The sequence below is a fragment of the Magallana gigas genome, chromosome 2 (genome assembly GCF_963853765.1).
Source record: "Magallana gigas chromosome 2, xbMagGiga1.1, whole genome shotgun sequence".
NCBI lineage: Eukaryota > Metazoa > Mollusca > Bivalvia > Ostreida > Ostreidae > Magallana > Magallana gigas.
Genome location: NC_088854.1, coordinates 9,291,588 through 9,308,957, shown reverse-complemented (window position 1 = coordinate 9,308,957; position 17,370 = coordinate 9,291,588). Strand labels below are relative to the sequence as shown.

Here is a 17,370-nt window from a genome sequence, read left to right as displayed (position 1 = left end):
TCTCCCGTCCTCGACATTGGTATCTCCGTCCCCTTCAGGAAGCCATCAACCAAGGAGTCGGAGTTAAAGAAGACTGAGGGACTGGAGAGAGAGTTAGAGAGGCGGATCACTGCAGAGCACCAGTCCACCATTTGAGCTCTGGGGGGAGGGGAGGGTTAGTCGCCCGTATCTTTGCTTCACGATGTCCCTTGGAAAGAGAAGCGTACAACCAAGTTCACGAAGGTCCTCAGCTCCCAGCAGGAAGTCCCCCACGAAACTCCAGTCGGTGGTGCAGGTGGTGCCGAGACCCATTCTTCCAAAGCCTCTGTTCGCCACTGGATGATTTGTCCAAGCCTGGTAGTGTCCACGACAGAAGACCTGACAAGAGACTTTAGAGAAGTGGTTGAGTATAATTAAATATATAAGTTTGAATAGATATATATAAGTTGTGTAGTGATTTTATCGTATTGGTTATAATATAAGGTTTGATTTTGGCACTTTATAAATACCCAGTCGCTGAGAAACGGGTGCTCTCTTCTTTTTCGTTCTGTGCGGGGAAGTACATGGACGATTTTCACAAGAATTTAAAGGGTGTACTGTTTCATCTAAGTGATTAAAGTTCTTCTACAGTTATAGGGTTTGATTAATTATTATTACTAGTCACAGTGCAGGTTTAATTCATATTCACCAGTTCAGGGTCCGCTGCCGTAAAACTTTGAGAATCTCAAAAAATCCTCAACTCAACTCTTGAGATCAGCTAAGAATATTCTAAAAATCATCGCCATAAATCTACTTGAGAATATTCTCAGTTGAATACTTCTCAAGACTTGAGTTGATAATTTTCTTAAGTCTTTGTTCACGCAAGACGGTTTTCACGGAATTATTTCAATGAGGAGGCGTTCAGTGGAGCTCTCCTGTGTCGGAAATGTAAGAAACGTTAACTTTATAGTTGCGAGTAAATAAAAACACATATTTGGCATATTTTGGAGGAAAAATGAATGGGGGAAAACCGGGACAGAGTTGCCCTCATCGAGGAAGTAAAAGCGAGAGCATCCGTACTATTTGGGCCATTAAAGGGGAGTGGGGTTAAGAAGGGAAAGGAAATCAAAGAATGAGAGTGACAAACAATTGCAGATCGACTGAACTCGAAATTAAATCTTAAGAAGTGATTAACAATATAAGACTACCTGAAGTTAAAAAATAAATAAATTGTTTGTTATAAGCAAACTAGATCAACAAAAAGACATCCAATTTCCATGCACAGTCTACCAACGCAATTTCATCGTAGGACTACAGAGACGATTATCACATGTGACGTCAGTCATTTTTTACACATGTAATTTACATAAATAACGCGATAATCAAGAAAATGAAAGTAGAGTTGACCAACCCGGTCGACGCCATTTTCCATGAAAGTTCGCTTGCGGTAAGGAACTTGGCTGAGGTTTTTTTCCGTCAAACTTAGTTCTCCTGAGGCGACTCAGAGAAGTTTGGTGGCACGTCGTTTACGCAGAATCTCACCAGAGTCAAAAATCTAAGATTTGAGGCTGAGATTAGAGCTGAGATTGTTACATGTTGGTGGCCCCGAAGCCAGGCATAGAGATGGATAATGAAACAGTGGCACCATAAAATGAACGTTTGGCCTGGTTCAAGAACTTTGGAATATCTGGAGACTGATAAGAAAGTTCAGGTCGACTAGATTAGTTGAAGTGAAATGACTACAACTTCAGGAGGCATGCAGATCCATGGGTTGAATATTATAGAGAAACAACCTCGGGCGCAGGGGAAGAAATAGATTGTTTAATACGTTTCACACATTTCTGTTGGGATATTAAAAACCCCAGATGGTTTTTACAACGTAACAAAATAAAATCTTGTTCACTAAATGTTATTTTTACAGGTTCTTGGAGGGGGGGTTAGATGTCCGAACTGGGCGAACATAGCGGTGTTCATTGCGATTCGGTCTCACTGGGATCAGGTGAAGGCATATAGGAAGGACTTGCTGTTGATAAATTCGATGTACTCTCTCCATGTGGTTTTCTCATAACATATGGTCGGCTCATTGGTACTTACAATGAGGACAACCTCCATAGGCTTGTCCTTTCGATACTACTTCAACCGTACCTGGATAAATCATAAGATTTAAACACTAAACATTTATAAACTATTACATAGTTTGAAATTAACCATGTCACTGATTTTGAGACAGTGGTATACGGAACCTCCCAGAACTGGGACATAAGAGAGAAATCTCGACCAGTTTCTTTTTATTACACAGCCACATGTTTGTTTATTTTTGACACGCTCTTCTTTTTTAAAATGATACTGTGTGCGTGCACGGGTTGACTTTGCATATGATATCGGACATTTACGAAATAAATACTGTGCATCAACACACCGTATTGTTGACATTTACAAAACCAAGCTTTAAGCCTACAATAATGCTGTTAATTTCACTACACTTTGCTTAGCTTGAATAATCTATTAACTGTGTCTCGGTACAGGCCATCGCCACAGTTAAAATGCCTCCCATATACCCGTAATGAACCAAAAAATTGCAAAATGCTCTTAAATTTCATTGAAAATAACAGTTAAATTATTCATAACAAACCATTTGAGGCCGTAAATATCTTTCATCTAAAAATTCATATTAATGAAGAATTCAACACTTTTTCACCAGCGTTTTTTACTCGCTTCGAATTAACATTTGAAGTTAACATTCGAAACACTCGCCGGGATTTTTTTATATGCAATACACTAAGCGTTATCTCCCGTATTTCCTTTGATGAACAGAATATATGACATATTTTCAATGAAAATGTACATTTGTTATATCGTTTCTGAGTTTATCCATGCAAATGTGATATTGTGGAAACATAAACTAAAGAGCCATCCGTGATTTAGCGTGAATGTAAAGCGCATGCGCAAAAATAAAAAAAAAAATCCAGATGATTTCCGGATTTTTAAAAGGAATTTTCGTTGATTATTAATCAGCAAAGCTTGATTGAGAAAATATAAAAAACAATTGGAATTCTTCAAGTACAAATGATGTTCAAATTAGATAAAACAAAAGACAGTACTCTTCCGATTTCTCTGTATTAAAGCCCAAAATTTTGAGTCTATTATTTTAATGTAGTAGTATAGATATTCTAAGTGTTTAATCATTGTAACGTTTTTGTCAAACATTTCGTCACTTGTCAGGAAATATTTTCCCCACATGGATTTTTATGCGTTTTTTACATATGAACATTGAGATTGGGACTTGGCTGTCAGAAACAGAAGATAAATAGGAAGCTCAAACTCCCGTGCTAATATCATTAAACTGGGAAGCCGTCAAGACCAAAGATAAGTAAATATTCAAGTTCTTCTAAGTTTGTGATGCAAATTTTGTAAAGTGGCCTTTAAAGTTTTGCTGAAACGTTCAACGTCTATCACACTGAATAATATTTTGATCTTGTTTTTTTTATATTCGTCTAAACAATGTGTACCTGATCTACACATACAACTTTAGTATGAGAATAAAACAAATCTGAAAAAGCAATAATTTCGTCGAAATAGGCAAGGCATGTTTGTCAATGTAAACCATGAGAGTGAACCACATAACGTAATGACTGAACAACAATACATGATAAGTATATCTGTATATAATAAACTCATTACATCATATACAGATTTATTTATGGCATATAAGGAATTAACCATTGTATATAATGATTTTAAGACATAACGGAAATATATTATAACTCTGGATATAATGATGTAATCACAGTATATAATGATGTCACCACTACATATATAATGGTATAACATTGTATATAAAAGATATATACCAATTGAATTTATTAAAGCAACTATAGTGTTCCATAGTCCTCCCCTGAAAATTAGATATGACCTCTGTAATGGGTGCGCTAAATCATCCGGCACTAATGCAGATGTGGCAACGCACTTTAAAAAAATTACGCACTTTGAAAAAAATTTAAATGAACACACGAGACGTTCCTCAATTTTAAATAATTTTCATTGATATTTTATTCCTTATTTATGAATATTTAAACCTGTTAATTCCCAAAATTTCAGGGTACATTACCAGGCTCTTTTCGCAGCTAGAATATTTCGAATTTTCCTTAAAATAGCATGCAAAATGTATTTGAATGCTTATAAATAAAGCCATACTATAAATTTTCAGTTGAACACTTTATATAAGGAATAAGGAATCATTCTTTGAGTATTATGAGGTGATAATTTAGGTCGGGGCGTGATCAAATCCAATAAGGCCCGAAGGGCCTTATGATAGATTTGATCACGCCCCGACCGAAATTATCACCTCATTATATTCAAAGAATGATTCCTTATTACTTATATTTATATAATTTTAAGCCATTGTACGATTAAATATTTAAATATAAGTAAGCAAACCCCGCTGGCGCCTCAGTTTGGCGTCATTTGTATTATGGGTTATATAGTGCAAAATCGATACGAAGTGTTATCACAGGCAAAAACACTGGAAAATGTAAATATATATAAATAAAAAAGGAATCATATAACATAAAAATATAATTATAAAATTACTAATTGGAGATCTTCACATTGTGGAGATAGGAAAAAATAGAAAAATGGAGGATATGTCGCGTCTGACCTTAATGCATATATGAGATCCTCAAACCTTATGTATGGGCTTTGGTACTCAGGTGACTGTTAAGGCCTGTTGGCCTCTTGTGAAATTCCTATACATTTCATATTCGACTTGTTCAAAATTTTAATGATAAATCATATACGCTGTACCTCAGAAAAATCATTATAGCAGTTTGTACAAATAACGTCATTCTGATCGACACAGCAAGTCTTACTGACGTAGGAGAAAGGTTACTGAATGAATTAAATAATACTGAGCCAATCAAATTGTACATAACAAACAAAAATGGAAATATTATCGAAATAACTAAATCAAATGATTCTGAGAAAAACCTTATCACGTAAAAGTCAGTTTTTTATGAAAAGACACCTTATATCATGGAAGCAACAGCACATCATTTTTCTCATGCAACATTGTGCAATAATTATTCGAAACAACTCTCTTGAAACAAGAGCGAACCGCAGCTAAATGGTAGACGATACAGTAGTAAAACATTTATCGTCTTATATTTACTTTCGCAAATATGCTTCCTTATATGCACATTTAGCATAGCAAAATGTTCAATTCTGTGTGATCTCTTCTTGAGGTCCAAATGACTATTGCACGCGCTTATCTTTTAACGGTTGCAATATTGTAAATGTAAAAACATCGTTACTTTAATGATTTTGAACGATTTGCCATCCTCTAACGTAAATATAAGTTATAAACAGCAATGTGAGGGCTTCACAGGATTGATCATGAGACCAAGCTCATATCCCTGTGAACTTCTTTAATTGCTGTTTACTTCTTAATTAATGTTAACAAGTATACATGCTATGAGACTGCGTTGACAGTCTCCCCGTCTTGCAATTACCGGTACGTCACTGTCTCTACACGTTCTCGATAATTTAGCCACTTGTTTTCATATTAGGTAACACTTGCCACTTGTTTTCATATTAGGTATAATTTTACACAATAGGTTTGTTCGCTCATCTGTCGGGTTCATTCTTCTAAAACAGATGCTTGCTGATATTATTATTGATAAATTCTAAATTTCCGATATTAACTTATGTATCCTCAAAAATCATACTCAGTAATGGATTTGCGACATATCGTAAGATTATACGACCATGATTTTTTCCTACTAAGTAAACTTTAGGTATCTAATGACTTTTATAATAACATTGCTGGCTAGAAAACACCCGTAATCCAGGAGAGATTGTGAGTTCGATGCTACATGATCTGTCGATCATTAATTTCTACCTGATTTGTTCGTTATATTGCATCTGTTCGTCAGGTATTGTGTACAAAGTAAATCCAAGTATCGAACGTCCATCAACGAGACGATTTGTTTTATCGAGTACTTTATTAGGAATATCCACTGGTAAATTAAGTTGTTGATTAATTTTGCTTCAAATCTAGCCAAGTCATAAAGACCAAGAAGGACGTGACAGAGCGCTCAAAAATCGCCTCTATGTAAGGCGTAGGTCCGCAAATTTTAATTTATTTTCACGGCATGTATAAAAAGAAATTTTATATACAAACCCATGTGGCTAGCAGTGATTACGTGCAGTAGGAATGCTGTATGATATTTATCTATAACAGATAATTAAGCAGGATATTGTGTATTTCATGTATAATGAGGCAATGCTTGCACATGAACTACAGGTAGAATTCAAAGACTGAGAAAGGATTTTCTGCCACCGATTCCAGCGTTAATAATGCCATGGAGACGTTCCAGGGACAAAGACAAGATTTCTTGTGAAGCGCAGGGGTTTTTTTCTCCATCAAGTGGGCGTTAACTATACCTTTCATGTTCTCTTGTGGACATTGTCTTTCAGAGAGTAAATACAGCAGCTGACTCCAATGGCTTTCTTTCCCGCAGTCTGGTGGAATATAATGACGAAGGAGATAGTTTCTATAGTTTATAGCTAGGTATGTTCTGATTTTACTGATATATATTTTTTACTGATATAAACACTTAATGCCTTGGATTGAAAAACTGAGAATCTCTAATACATCTATTTTCTAGTAAATGTATGCAATTATGAATAAGGAACTAAGAACAATGGGAATAAATATTAACTTGTACCTTTCTTACATTATTCATGTTTTAATTTACTTATCTTGACATTCATACCTACCTATGTAATGCTTTGTTGACATTGTCGAATATGTAAGTTTTTTTACACCTTTTTTTTGTTATGCAAACGTAAGTATGTAATGTTTATGTATTTTGTGTAAATTATTTCCAGATTTATTCATTCAATCCCTTATCTTACGTAAGTCTGCAAGTGTTAGCGATGCGTGCTCTACTTTTTATATTCGTTTCGATATTTTTTGTTTATATAAAGCACTTGCATAAAACGAATACCCATATACAAATACAAAATTAAGCATGTTACGTAGGTTGCTTGCATTTAAAGAGCATAAATGTTGATATACGATCCATGATTAATTCACCGTGGGGTATGATGTAAATAATTCATTTGACTAGACCGGTACTATATACCCCAATGGTACCAAAGCATTTATAGCTAAAACAACAAAATGATTGATCGTATAACTTACATCTTAGGATCTAAAACCAAATTAATTTAAAACAAAAATTAATCTACACCACTAAACCAGACTGTGGCTGTTTAATAAAATCAGTCTTAGCCTAGATAAATGAAAAACATACTTAATGACCTTTTTCCATGTAGTATAAATCTATTTTTATAAGTAAGCTATTTGCAAAAAAATGGTCACCAGAAAAAATGTGTGAACAAAAAGAACGAAATAATTTATATCATTGTTACATTACACTTAAAGACACAATGTAATAGTTAATCATGTTTCTAAAAAAAAAACTACGGTTCAGTTTTTGTTTTTCCCCAGTGAAAGTGTTATTTATTTGACAACTATTATTTTCAATTGATATGGTTGAAAAATTTTTGAAGTTACGTATACTTTTATGACCTTGTGTGAAAAGGTATAACCTGTTAAACGTGTACTACAGACCCAGTAAATCATTGCCCATGCCAGTACGACAGACGTAGTACATAATTACCTAAGGTATGAAACGGTCTAACCTATTAAACGTGTACTACAGTACATCATTACCTCTAATTAGACGTTAATTTGCGAAGAGAGACTGAGACATACTTTACAGTACGTGAAGGCATGGAAGATTTCTTGAAATCAATGAGAGAGGGACATGTTTACCGGAAACTCATGACCATCAGTAATGGAGAAACCCCTGTTTTCCGGCGAAGGAAATAATTTGTCATAAATCGTCTTTAGTTTCAGGAAAGCACATAATCTTATAAAGAGTCGCGTTTGCCTAATGGTTGATATCGTATTTGTACATAGTTTTCCGATTATCTTTAGTACATGTTAAACACTGCAACATTGAAATTGAGAAAAGCATAACATTAGTTTGATTTGAAGAAGATATCAGTGATATTTTGTCTTTTGCGGGCTGTCAATTCTGAAATTGGTTGCTCATTGTCTAAATTACAACTAATGTATTTGAGTTCCGAAAATAATGGCGTAGGTTAGACACAGTTAAAACAGATTGAAAAGAAGGGGGGAAAAAGTTTGACAAAGATTATAAGATAAGGGATTTCAACATACCTCTACGGTATTTGTTTTACTAATAAAATGAAAAGTGTTAAGTACAGTTGTGTCATGGAATGGTTTAGATTACGGCATGGAGCACCTAACTGTGAAACACAAATATCAACCTTTTATTATAAATTTTTTGCAGTAAATCACGAAAAGAGATCTGCATGGGTGTGGTCTTTTTTAGAATATTTTGGTAAATTACATCAGTGGGACAATTTGTTGATCATTCGGTCTCCTTAAGAGAAAATTGATTGCATGTAACTCATCAAATAAAAAAATATTAAAACTCCTTTTGTATTGTATTGTATACTAGTATAAAACAAAGGCTTTCAAAAAGGTACTATTATTACGATCAATAAATGGGAGTGAAATAAGTCAGCTATCATTTAGCATTGAAGGTATTCTCCTGACCAAAGAAGAGCGTGTGTAAATTTGATCTGTTACATTTTGCATGATCAGTTTATCGAATGTTGGGCTAAGAATTCCTTATTTTTGTCTAGATGCGTGTCTTGAATAATAACTCTTTTGTTTTCTCAAAAGACGTGCAAAAAGGAACTTGTAACCTAATAATAAAAAGACAGTCCAGGTAAAGTAAGTTTTCCTATTGTTTTGGTCGGTTAGTTTTCCACCAGACCAGTCCAAAGTCGCAGTATTAGGTGTTAATTTATATTGAAAGGTTAATCGATTGCAATGAAACTTTTAATCGTCATACAGTTGACAAACTTTGCATTAAGAATGATAGACATCTTATAATAACGTTATCAGGAAACGTATTGCAGTGACAAGCGTCCTCATGATCAGAAACAATAAAAAATTTCAGTCATTTAAGGATTAAATTATATAATCAAAGTACTGAAAGTTCTGTTAGACGGTGGCGCCGTTTGAAAGTGGCATATTACATGAATGATAAGCACAATTGGTCGTGAGTTTCCTACATGGATAATTCTGTGGAAATCGTAGTTGTGATCACAATCCACACTTTACAAATGTTGTGTCTCTTTATCGTCATCTTTTGGGGAAAACACATAGATTTATCACAGTAGCCTTTGTAGTATAGAAGTTTGTATCTATATGTTTGTATCTATATGTTTGTATCTATATCAGTTGACATTAAAACTCCGTTTTCGGTAATACATGAACTACATGTATGTATTTTGATTGCCCCAGAATGACTCATTAAATAGGTGGGTTGCCACCACATATTAAATCAAATCCATAGCGATTTCATCACAGTACGCACAAATATTTGATTGTATAAAGAAGGGGATTTTTGGTTTTATCCTTTGACCTTTGGGTTGACCCCGTAAAGGGGAACAACTTTTGAAAAGTGTGGATTGGATATAATAAATGGATAAAATACTTATCAGGTTTTACTAATTATTTGGGAGACATGTGATATGTTTATTGTCCCTCTCGACAGCATTTTCTGTCAATTTCTTCACGGGGAAAAAGTTGCAGTCTTGTGGACCATCACACTTGCTTTTGTCCTCATAGTCAGTTAATACATTTAGGTGTAAAGAAAACGGAATGGTTTACAAGAACCTGTTTGATAAAACTGGTATTGCTTTTGGAATGCACGTCATCATGAAAGAGAAGAGTCAATCAATATTTTATCTTCGACTTTAGTGGATTATTTCCATTTGCTCACAGCGAAAGTGAATAAAAATTTGAAAAAAAATATCATACAATATTCAGTCGCGGCAGTTTCATTAATCATTAATTGTATTTAGCTATAGATTCATTCAAATCATTTGAATGGATTTGGGAAAGTCACATGTATATTTTATTGCTTCTCAGTACACTTTAACACGCATAATTTACTTGCTACATTAAACTCTTCTAGTAAACTTACAACAAATATTGATTAATTATTCAAAATTAGTTTTCAAAAAAACCAAACAAACAAAATCCAAGTTGAACGCATGTTTTTCTGACCGTACAGCCGTGTATATAAATTTCATTTTATTCTTTGCATGTACCGTATACACTATATCTAGGGTTCGCAAATCCCAGCAATATTTCCGGAAAGCTATAGTTCTGTAGCTCAGCAGAAAACTTCAGTCATCTATGAAGCACATTTTTTGCCTCATGTTTCATTATTTATCGCAAATATATCATGGATGTATACGCTACGGCTGATGTAGCATTTCGTTGAGTGATGAAACTTTCTAACCGTTGTGTATTTCGATTGCGAGTCGCAACAAACTGGCGCATTTATATATTAGGCCTGCCTATTATGGAAACAAATGTCGAAGAAGGGTCATAATAGAGTTGTACTCGCGAGATAAAAATTATTTGAGAACAACAGGGGCGATATTTACGTACATGTGTAATAATGTTATCTGTTAGTGAAAAAATCCCCCCAAAACCAAAGAAAAGGTTCTCTAATAGCAGAGAGTCGACGGGTGCATATGGATTAAAGTCACAGATTGTACTTCGCTCATCAAATTGCGTTATTCAGTTTATTGTGAAAAAATTCGTCAGGAACTGTTTTGTGAACAAAATTATTATATCTTACATTACCGTTCACAATGTACCATAAATGTATATGGAATATTGCATGAGTTGAACCGATTTTTTTTCTCACAAAAAAGCTAGCGTTTGCTGCAAATTATTTATAGATACTCGAGCTGACACGCCGTGAAATCCACAAGACGTTTTACAGCATATGTCTTTAATCCCTTATTTGCTTACAAAAAATCTGAACTGAAAATCTTTGAAACATCGTAAAATGTGGTTTGTTTATACATGTAAAATTGTAAAATGGCGACTCGATTTGCACGTGAATTTTACAATCCGAGGTCGATCGATTAGCGTGTTTGAGAGAAAGTCAGCAGCAAGTAAAGCGTCAAATTCGATAGTAAATATTGTCTGATGAATATTGAGGTTCCTGTAATAAAATTAATGTTCCTACAGACTGAGTGGGTTACAAAATAAGGTTCATGTAAATCACAGGTCAGTCCAAAATAAAACACATTTGTATCGTAAATTTCAAGTTTTTTTGTATGTTTGAAAACACATGCACACTTGTAGAAGAAAGTGTGCCATTGATCGGTTGAAGTTCAATAAAATGTAATTTATGTAATATTCATTGTCAGTATCTGTTGTGAATTCTTTGGAATAAGCTACAACAAAATAAATATTCTGCCTCAACTAAAATTAATGCGTTGAAAAATTGCTGAATTATGAAATGGCAAACCTGTTTAAATAGTGTGTTTCTGACAATTGTTTACATCATAAAAAACAAGAAGCGATTATTTTGAGATCTCTTAGCAAATAATCGCAGTGATATAGTTTATGCAGCCCTGATACAGAGTTTAACGTCACAACTGGCAGTTGGTGCATAAATTATCGATACCGCGTAAGCAGACAGGGTAACGGCCAATTTAAATAAAACACAATTTCATAAATTATTTTAATATATGTAGAAAATAATTAGCAGCTATAATGCTTAAAATATCTGATAAGATTAAAATTAGTTCTCATACTGAAATCGACACATACCGTAGATAAAACATTGTAACAATGCATACCTAACAGAGTTATCGTTCCTTATCCGCTAGGGTCCCCGTGAGAAATACTCTTCCGGTCAGGACGGTAGCAATAGACCGTGGCTATTTATAGCCACCGTCTAAAAAGCACCTTTTATGTTTGTTGACTCACTAAATTAACCAAACATTTTGACATTATTGCACAAGCAGTGCATGTTGACTACCAGCACCTAGTTTTTTTAATGTCATTTTATGTGCCAATAGGGTTAATGAAAAACATAAAATATGTTTTTTTTAAATATAAAGTTACGAAGCAAAAACTTTCTTCACTTTAAGAAGATGAAGCTATTTTTGCATTTATAGTAGAAAAAACAAAACCAATTTTTATCTTTTATTTTCCCTTTATGTCGATCGTAATTTAGACTTTAAAAACATGATGTTGAATGTGCGAAAGTGTTTTGTAGAAAGTATGAAGAAACATTAAAATTCCACTACCATTTTAACAAATTAATTACATTAGGAAAGAAAAACATGATTGCCCAAATGTACGCGTGTATTCATACATCAAACATACGCTTAACCTGGTTGTACGATATAATCGCATAAAATTCAATCTGATTAGAAACTTAAATGAGTATTGCTGCATTTTGATTTTACATTGCTACAACATCCTTTGAAATTATAATTGCTCCGCCGGATGGAATGATGATGAGAATTGCAATGTTAACTTTAAAGGAGTAATTAAAAGTGGACGACGCAAGTTTCAAATCAACTAGCTAGCCAATCCGCGTTCCTGTGCAGCCCGATCTGGAAAGTTCTCTGCATCAAAACTAAAATCGCATCAAACTGTTAATTTTTTTTAATCTTTTTTGTATTAACCAAAGATATCTGATCTAAGGTATCAGCCCGCGATATATGTATGATGAACTCGCCCTGCACTTTTTGCCTTGACGTTAACTATACTTAGTCAACAGGCGTTCTTGTTTATCCCGTTGTGAAAAGGTCTATCCCATTCTCCCACCAGAGGTAGTGCTTTGCAAGCGAATGAGTTCTATCTATCAAAACGAAAATCGCGCATTGCCTTACTTTATTTTTTCGACATTTTCAAATCTGAACATCTATGTATACTCTAAGTTCACATGAAATATGTTCACTATTTACGTCATAATTCAATATCTTTTTTTTTTTTGCAAGTATATATTTTGATGTAAAATCCTAATGACTTGCATTGGATCTTCTAAAGCGTGACCACCACCTTACTCTCATTTTTTTTTTTTGGGGGGGGGGGGGTCAATGAGAATGAATGTAGGTTTTTAATCAATTGACAATAATTTCTTTTTACTGACTTAGATAAATTTCAATTATAGTTTACGGACATCATACCACACGTGTTGAAATACCAAAGGTGTAAGCAGTCGCTATAGTGCAGGCATCTTTTTCGTTTGTTGGCAAATGTACTCGAGACATTGTTCTTAAATCTGCAGAAACTCCTTACACGTTGATTGTATAATGAACAGGTTATAGCATTTTACAGTTTGATCGTACATTTAACAGGTTATAACATTTTACAGTTTGATCGTACAATGAACGGGTTATAGCATTTTACAGTTTGATCGTACATTTAACAGGTTATAACATTTTACACTTTGGTCGTACATTTAACAGATTATAACATTTTACAGTTTGATCGTACATTTAACAGGTTATAACATTTTACAGTTTGATCGTACATTTAACAGGTTATAACATTTTACACTTTGGTCGTACATTTAAAAGGCTATAACATTTTACAGTTTGGTCGTACATTTAACAGGTTATAACATTTTACAGTTTGATCGTACATTTAACAGGCTATAACATTTTACAGTTTGATCGTACATTTAACAGGTTATAACATTTTACAGTTTTAACTCACAACTTGGTAACGTGGTCAGAGTGTTTAAAACCAGAAAGCGTCATGTCACCAAATCATCTTAGATGTTATAACTTAGACGTGGATCTAACACCTTTCATTGAAGAATTGAACATGTCAATGTTTTCTTTTTTTTCATAAGCAAGAGGGCTTGGTGGCCGGGGCCATTTTAAGTATTATATTAATAACCCCTTGAGAAGAGCTCTTTTAATGTATTAGGATGTAGGAAAATATTCAAACTTTAAAGCTGAAATAATTGAAATTGTTCGCTTCTAAACAAAAGTTTATACAGAAGGCAATCATCTAAAAATTTATGGTATGATGTAATAATCTCCTTACCCCCCCCCCCAGCCCCCCCCCCCCAACCCACTTGAACCCTTACTGTTCAATCATTATTACATGTAGTAACCGTGGATACGTCTAAAGATGCCTCTTGCCATCTGTTGACGTTCCAGTACTAGTCAAAGATTCTCGCCGGGATGTAAAACAGCAAAATATCGCCGTGTGAACCGATTTTCCAAATCCCTGTGAAAGTCACCTCGTTCTTTACGGAAGTCCAGGTTTTAAACTCTTTTGTTGTGTCATATATCTGAGAACGGTATTGACGTACATTTGTGAGTGTCCATACTGTTATCCTCAGCAAGTTCAATGACGCTGCAAGATTTTCGTCTGTAGATTTAATATCTGAAATAGTAGAATGCATATCACGATTAACCTAAACATTCATCACTATTTGAATACGTTCGGGAAATTGAAGATGAAAGGCTACTATTGTTCTGAAGAAGAATCATATTGCATTTTTACAATTTTAATACAACGAATGCTTTTGAAATGTAAAAACTAGATTTCTGTTGATCTTTTAAGCGATAACGTAGTCCATTTCTCGCCTTGAACTGAGATTTTTTTTTACTAGTATCTGTCTCATACTCAACATCTTTAGTCAAACCTCGCCTTATCTGGCAGAGCATTGATCGCACATTTAATAAGACAAATAGAATGCGCTGGTCCATCATTGGGTGCATGCGTCTTTTAGAATCTCATCAACGATCTGTTTACCTGGACTTTGTTTTTTCGTTTTTGTTTTGAAGGAACCTGTTGACGTTGGAACTATTGCTGTAGAATGGCTCGAAGACCGATCTCTAAGAGGAAATCCACGCGGTATAAGCTGGGCCTCTCAGACGGGAAAAAATGGGATTCCAAGAGCTCGGCAAGTTTTTAGTGAAAAGGGACTTGAATTTATTTTAAAAACTAAGATTTAAATTATGTTATGGAAGTTAGTTTAAAGGGGCATGGTCACGATTTTGGTCAAATTTTATTTTTCTGTTTTTAATATTTACAATGCTTTAGGAATGTATTTTTAATGATCAAATGAAATTTGGGTGCCAGTCGATGAGTTTTAAGCAAGATACAGGGCTCACAATTCCTCGTCATGTAAACAAGGCTCGTGCCTTGTTTTTGTTTACATAGGTTCAATGTACCCGTAAAATCGTTTTCAAGCTGATTTGTCTATCTTCTTATTCATTTTAAGCATAAATAAACAGTTCCTAACGATTAACGCATGCATTTGAAGTCTAAAACTGGAATTTTCACTTCAACATTCAAAATGTAAACAAAAGCTTTGTTTACATAGCGAAGAATTTTAAGCTCTATAACTCGCTTATAACTCAACAAATGACACTCAAATTTTTGTTAAATGTTAAAAATGCCTTACTGAAGCATTGTAAACATTAAAATTGAAAAAATAATTTTTTACCAAAATCATGACCATGCCCCTTTAATTCAAATAGGAATAACTTTTAGAATTATTTTGATTGGTTATATCATTTCATATAAATTGCATTGAATCCTTGCAACTTCTGTAATTAGTCAAGCAGACATAATCTCTTGTTTTTCGTTTTTTTAGCTCACCTGAGCCGAAAGCTCAAATTATATCGTTTGATAGTTCCAGTCTGTGAAGTTATATCGTTAGGTGGTACCATTCTGTTATATTGTGGTTACAGTTTGTGTGATTATATCGTGGCATTATATCGTTTGGTGGTTCCAGTCTGTGGGATTATGTCGTTTGGTGGTTTCAGTCTGTGGGATTATATCGTGGGATTATATCGTTTGATAGTTCCAGTCTGTGAAGTTATATCGTTAGGTGGTACCATTCTGTTATATAGTGGTTACAGTTTGTGTGATTATATCGTGGCATTATATCGTTTGGTGGTTCCAGTCTGTGGGATTATGTCGTTTGGTGGTTTCAGTCTGTGCGATAATATCGTTTGGAAGTTCCAGTCTGTGGGGTTATATCGATTGGTGGTTACAGTCTGTGGGAATATATCGTGGGATTATATCGTTAGGTGGTACCAATCTGCGGGGTAATATCGTTTGGTGGTTACAGACTGTGGGTTTATATCGTGGCATTATATCGTTTGGTGGTACCAGTCTGCGGGGAAATATCGTTTTGTGGTACAGTCTGTGGGATTATCGTGGCATTATATCGTTTGGTGGTACCAGTTTGGAGACTTCAAACGACGCGTGGTCAGATTGTTGATTTTCGACTTAATGCTAGATTTTCTTTAAATAGACATTGAATAAAAAAAAAACCTTGATGTAACATCTGAATTGAAATGTTGGCGCGCAAAGGAAATACGCCAGCTAGGTTAATCCCAAACTGTTGTCTCCAGACGCATTACATTTATCGTGAATGGAGGCTTTTTCAACAAACATATTGTTCTCGCTTTTTACAATCAACTTCATTCAAACTTATCGAAGTAATAACATTCCCTCAGCAGCTGCGTTGACCACTGACGTTACAACATTAAAGACGGTATTGGGTGGATTCCAAGACGCCATTTTTTGTCCTGAATGATTCCCCAAATACCCAGATTTGCTCCATTAATATTGTTATCGATTTGCGCAGTTAGCAAGGCATAAGAGATCTACAATCACTTTGTTTATTTCAACTAACTTTGCAAAATAATCATTGGGTTAAGGGATATTAAGCTTTTTTAAATGAAGCGGCAAGACCTCTTCCGAGTTGGATAAATAGGATGGAAGTTATAGAAAATCGTCAAAATCGCAAGCCGCATTTACGCAGAATGGGACACAGTATTGAGGTTCCATACGAAAGAAATATGTCGAGAATTTATCAAAAGAGTTTTCTGCGTTTTTGTTTCGGTCCTTTCACCGTGCTGCCTACAAACCATTCACCTTTGCACTAGACAACGATTGAGTACAATCCATGAACCTCTTTTTGGCCTTGCTTTCACCTTATCACCAATAAATATAACAAGCGAAATATATAGTTAAAAACAACTAGTATATCAATTTGTTTAGTATCAAAAGTTTTGGATGCAACTGTGGCCATATCTTTTTTTCAATTTTTATTCAAATTGAAATTACAATTAATATTATTTCAGTTGTCGGAGCTTGAAGAAATATTTATAGAAGCTGCCGAGTTTGGAGATTTCCCTACCATCAAGTCCATCTTGAAAGAACAGGGGAGGGAACAGCAAACGTTTTCTGTGGACTACACCGACATAGTCGGCCGTACACCGCTACAGCTGGCTGTTGCCAATGAACACCTGGAGGTTGGTACATTGTAACTAATGAAGTCTAGTAATTTGCAACATATCAAATTATTTAAATATTGTCCATAGATGGAATTGGGGCGACAAATGTGGACTTTTTTCAAGTTGAATTTCAACAAATAAAGGCATCGCCAATACCATTGAGATAGGGTGTGGCTATTGGTTTAGAACATTTTTGGGGTATACTAGCAG

At 34.6% G+C, this 17,370-nt stretch overlaps 1 protein-coding gene across 1 annotated transcript in view; it reads left to right on the top strand.

Moving 5' to 3' along the window:
- Positions 1-5,869: 5,869 nt before the first annotated feature.
- The window catches only part of LOC105348246 (short transient receptor potential channel 7), a 29,236-nt gene continuing 17,735 nt past the window's right edge, over positions 5,870-17,370 (top strand). The window contains exons 1-3 of the mRNA XM_066074901.1: positions 5,870-6,526; positions 14,692-14,810; positions 17,008-17,178. Coding sequence (XP_065930973.1) covers positions 14,724-14,810; positions 17,008-17,178 — 258 coding nt within the window. The 5' untranslated portion in view covers positions 5,870-6,526; positions 14,692-14,723. The remainder of the gene's footprint in view (positions 6,527-14,691; positions 14,811-17,007; positions 17,179-17,370) is intronic.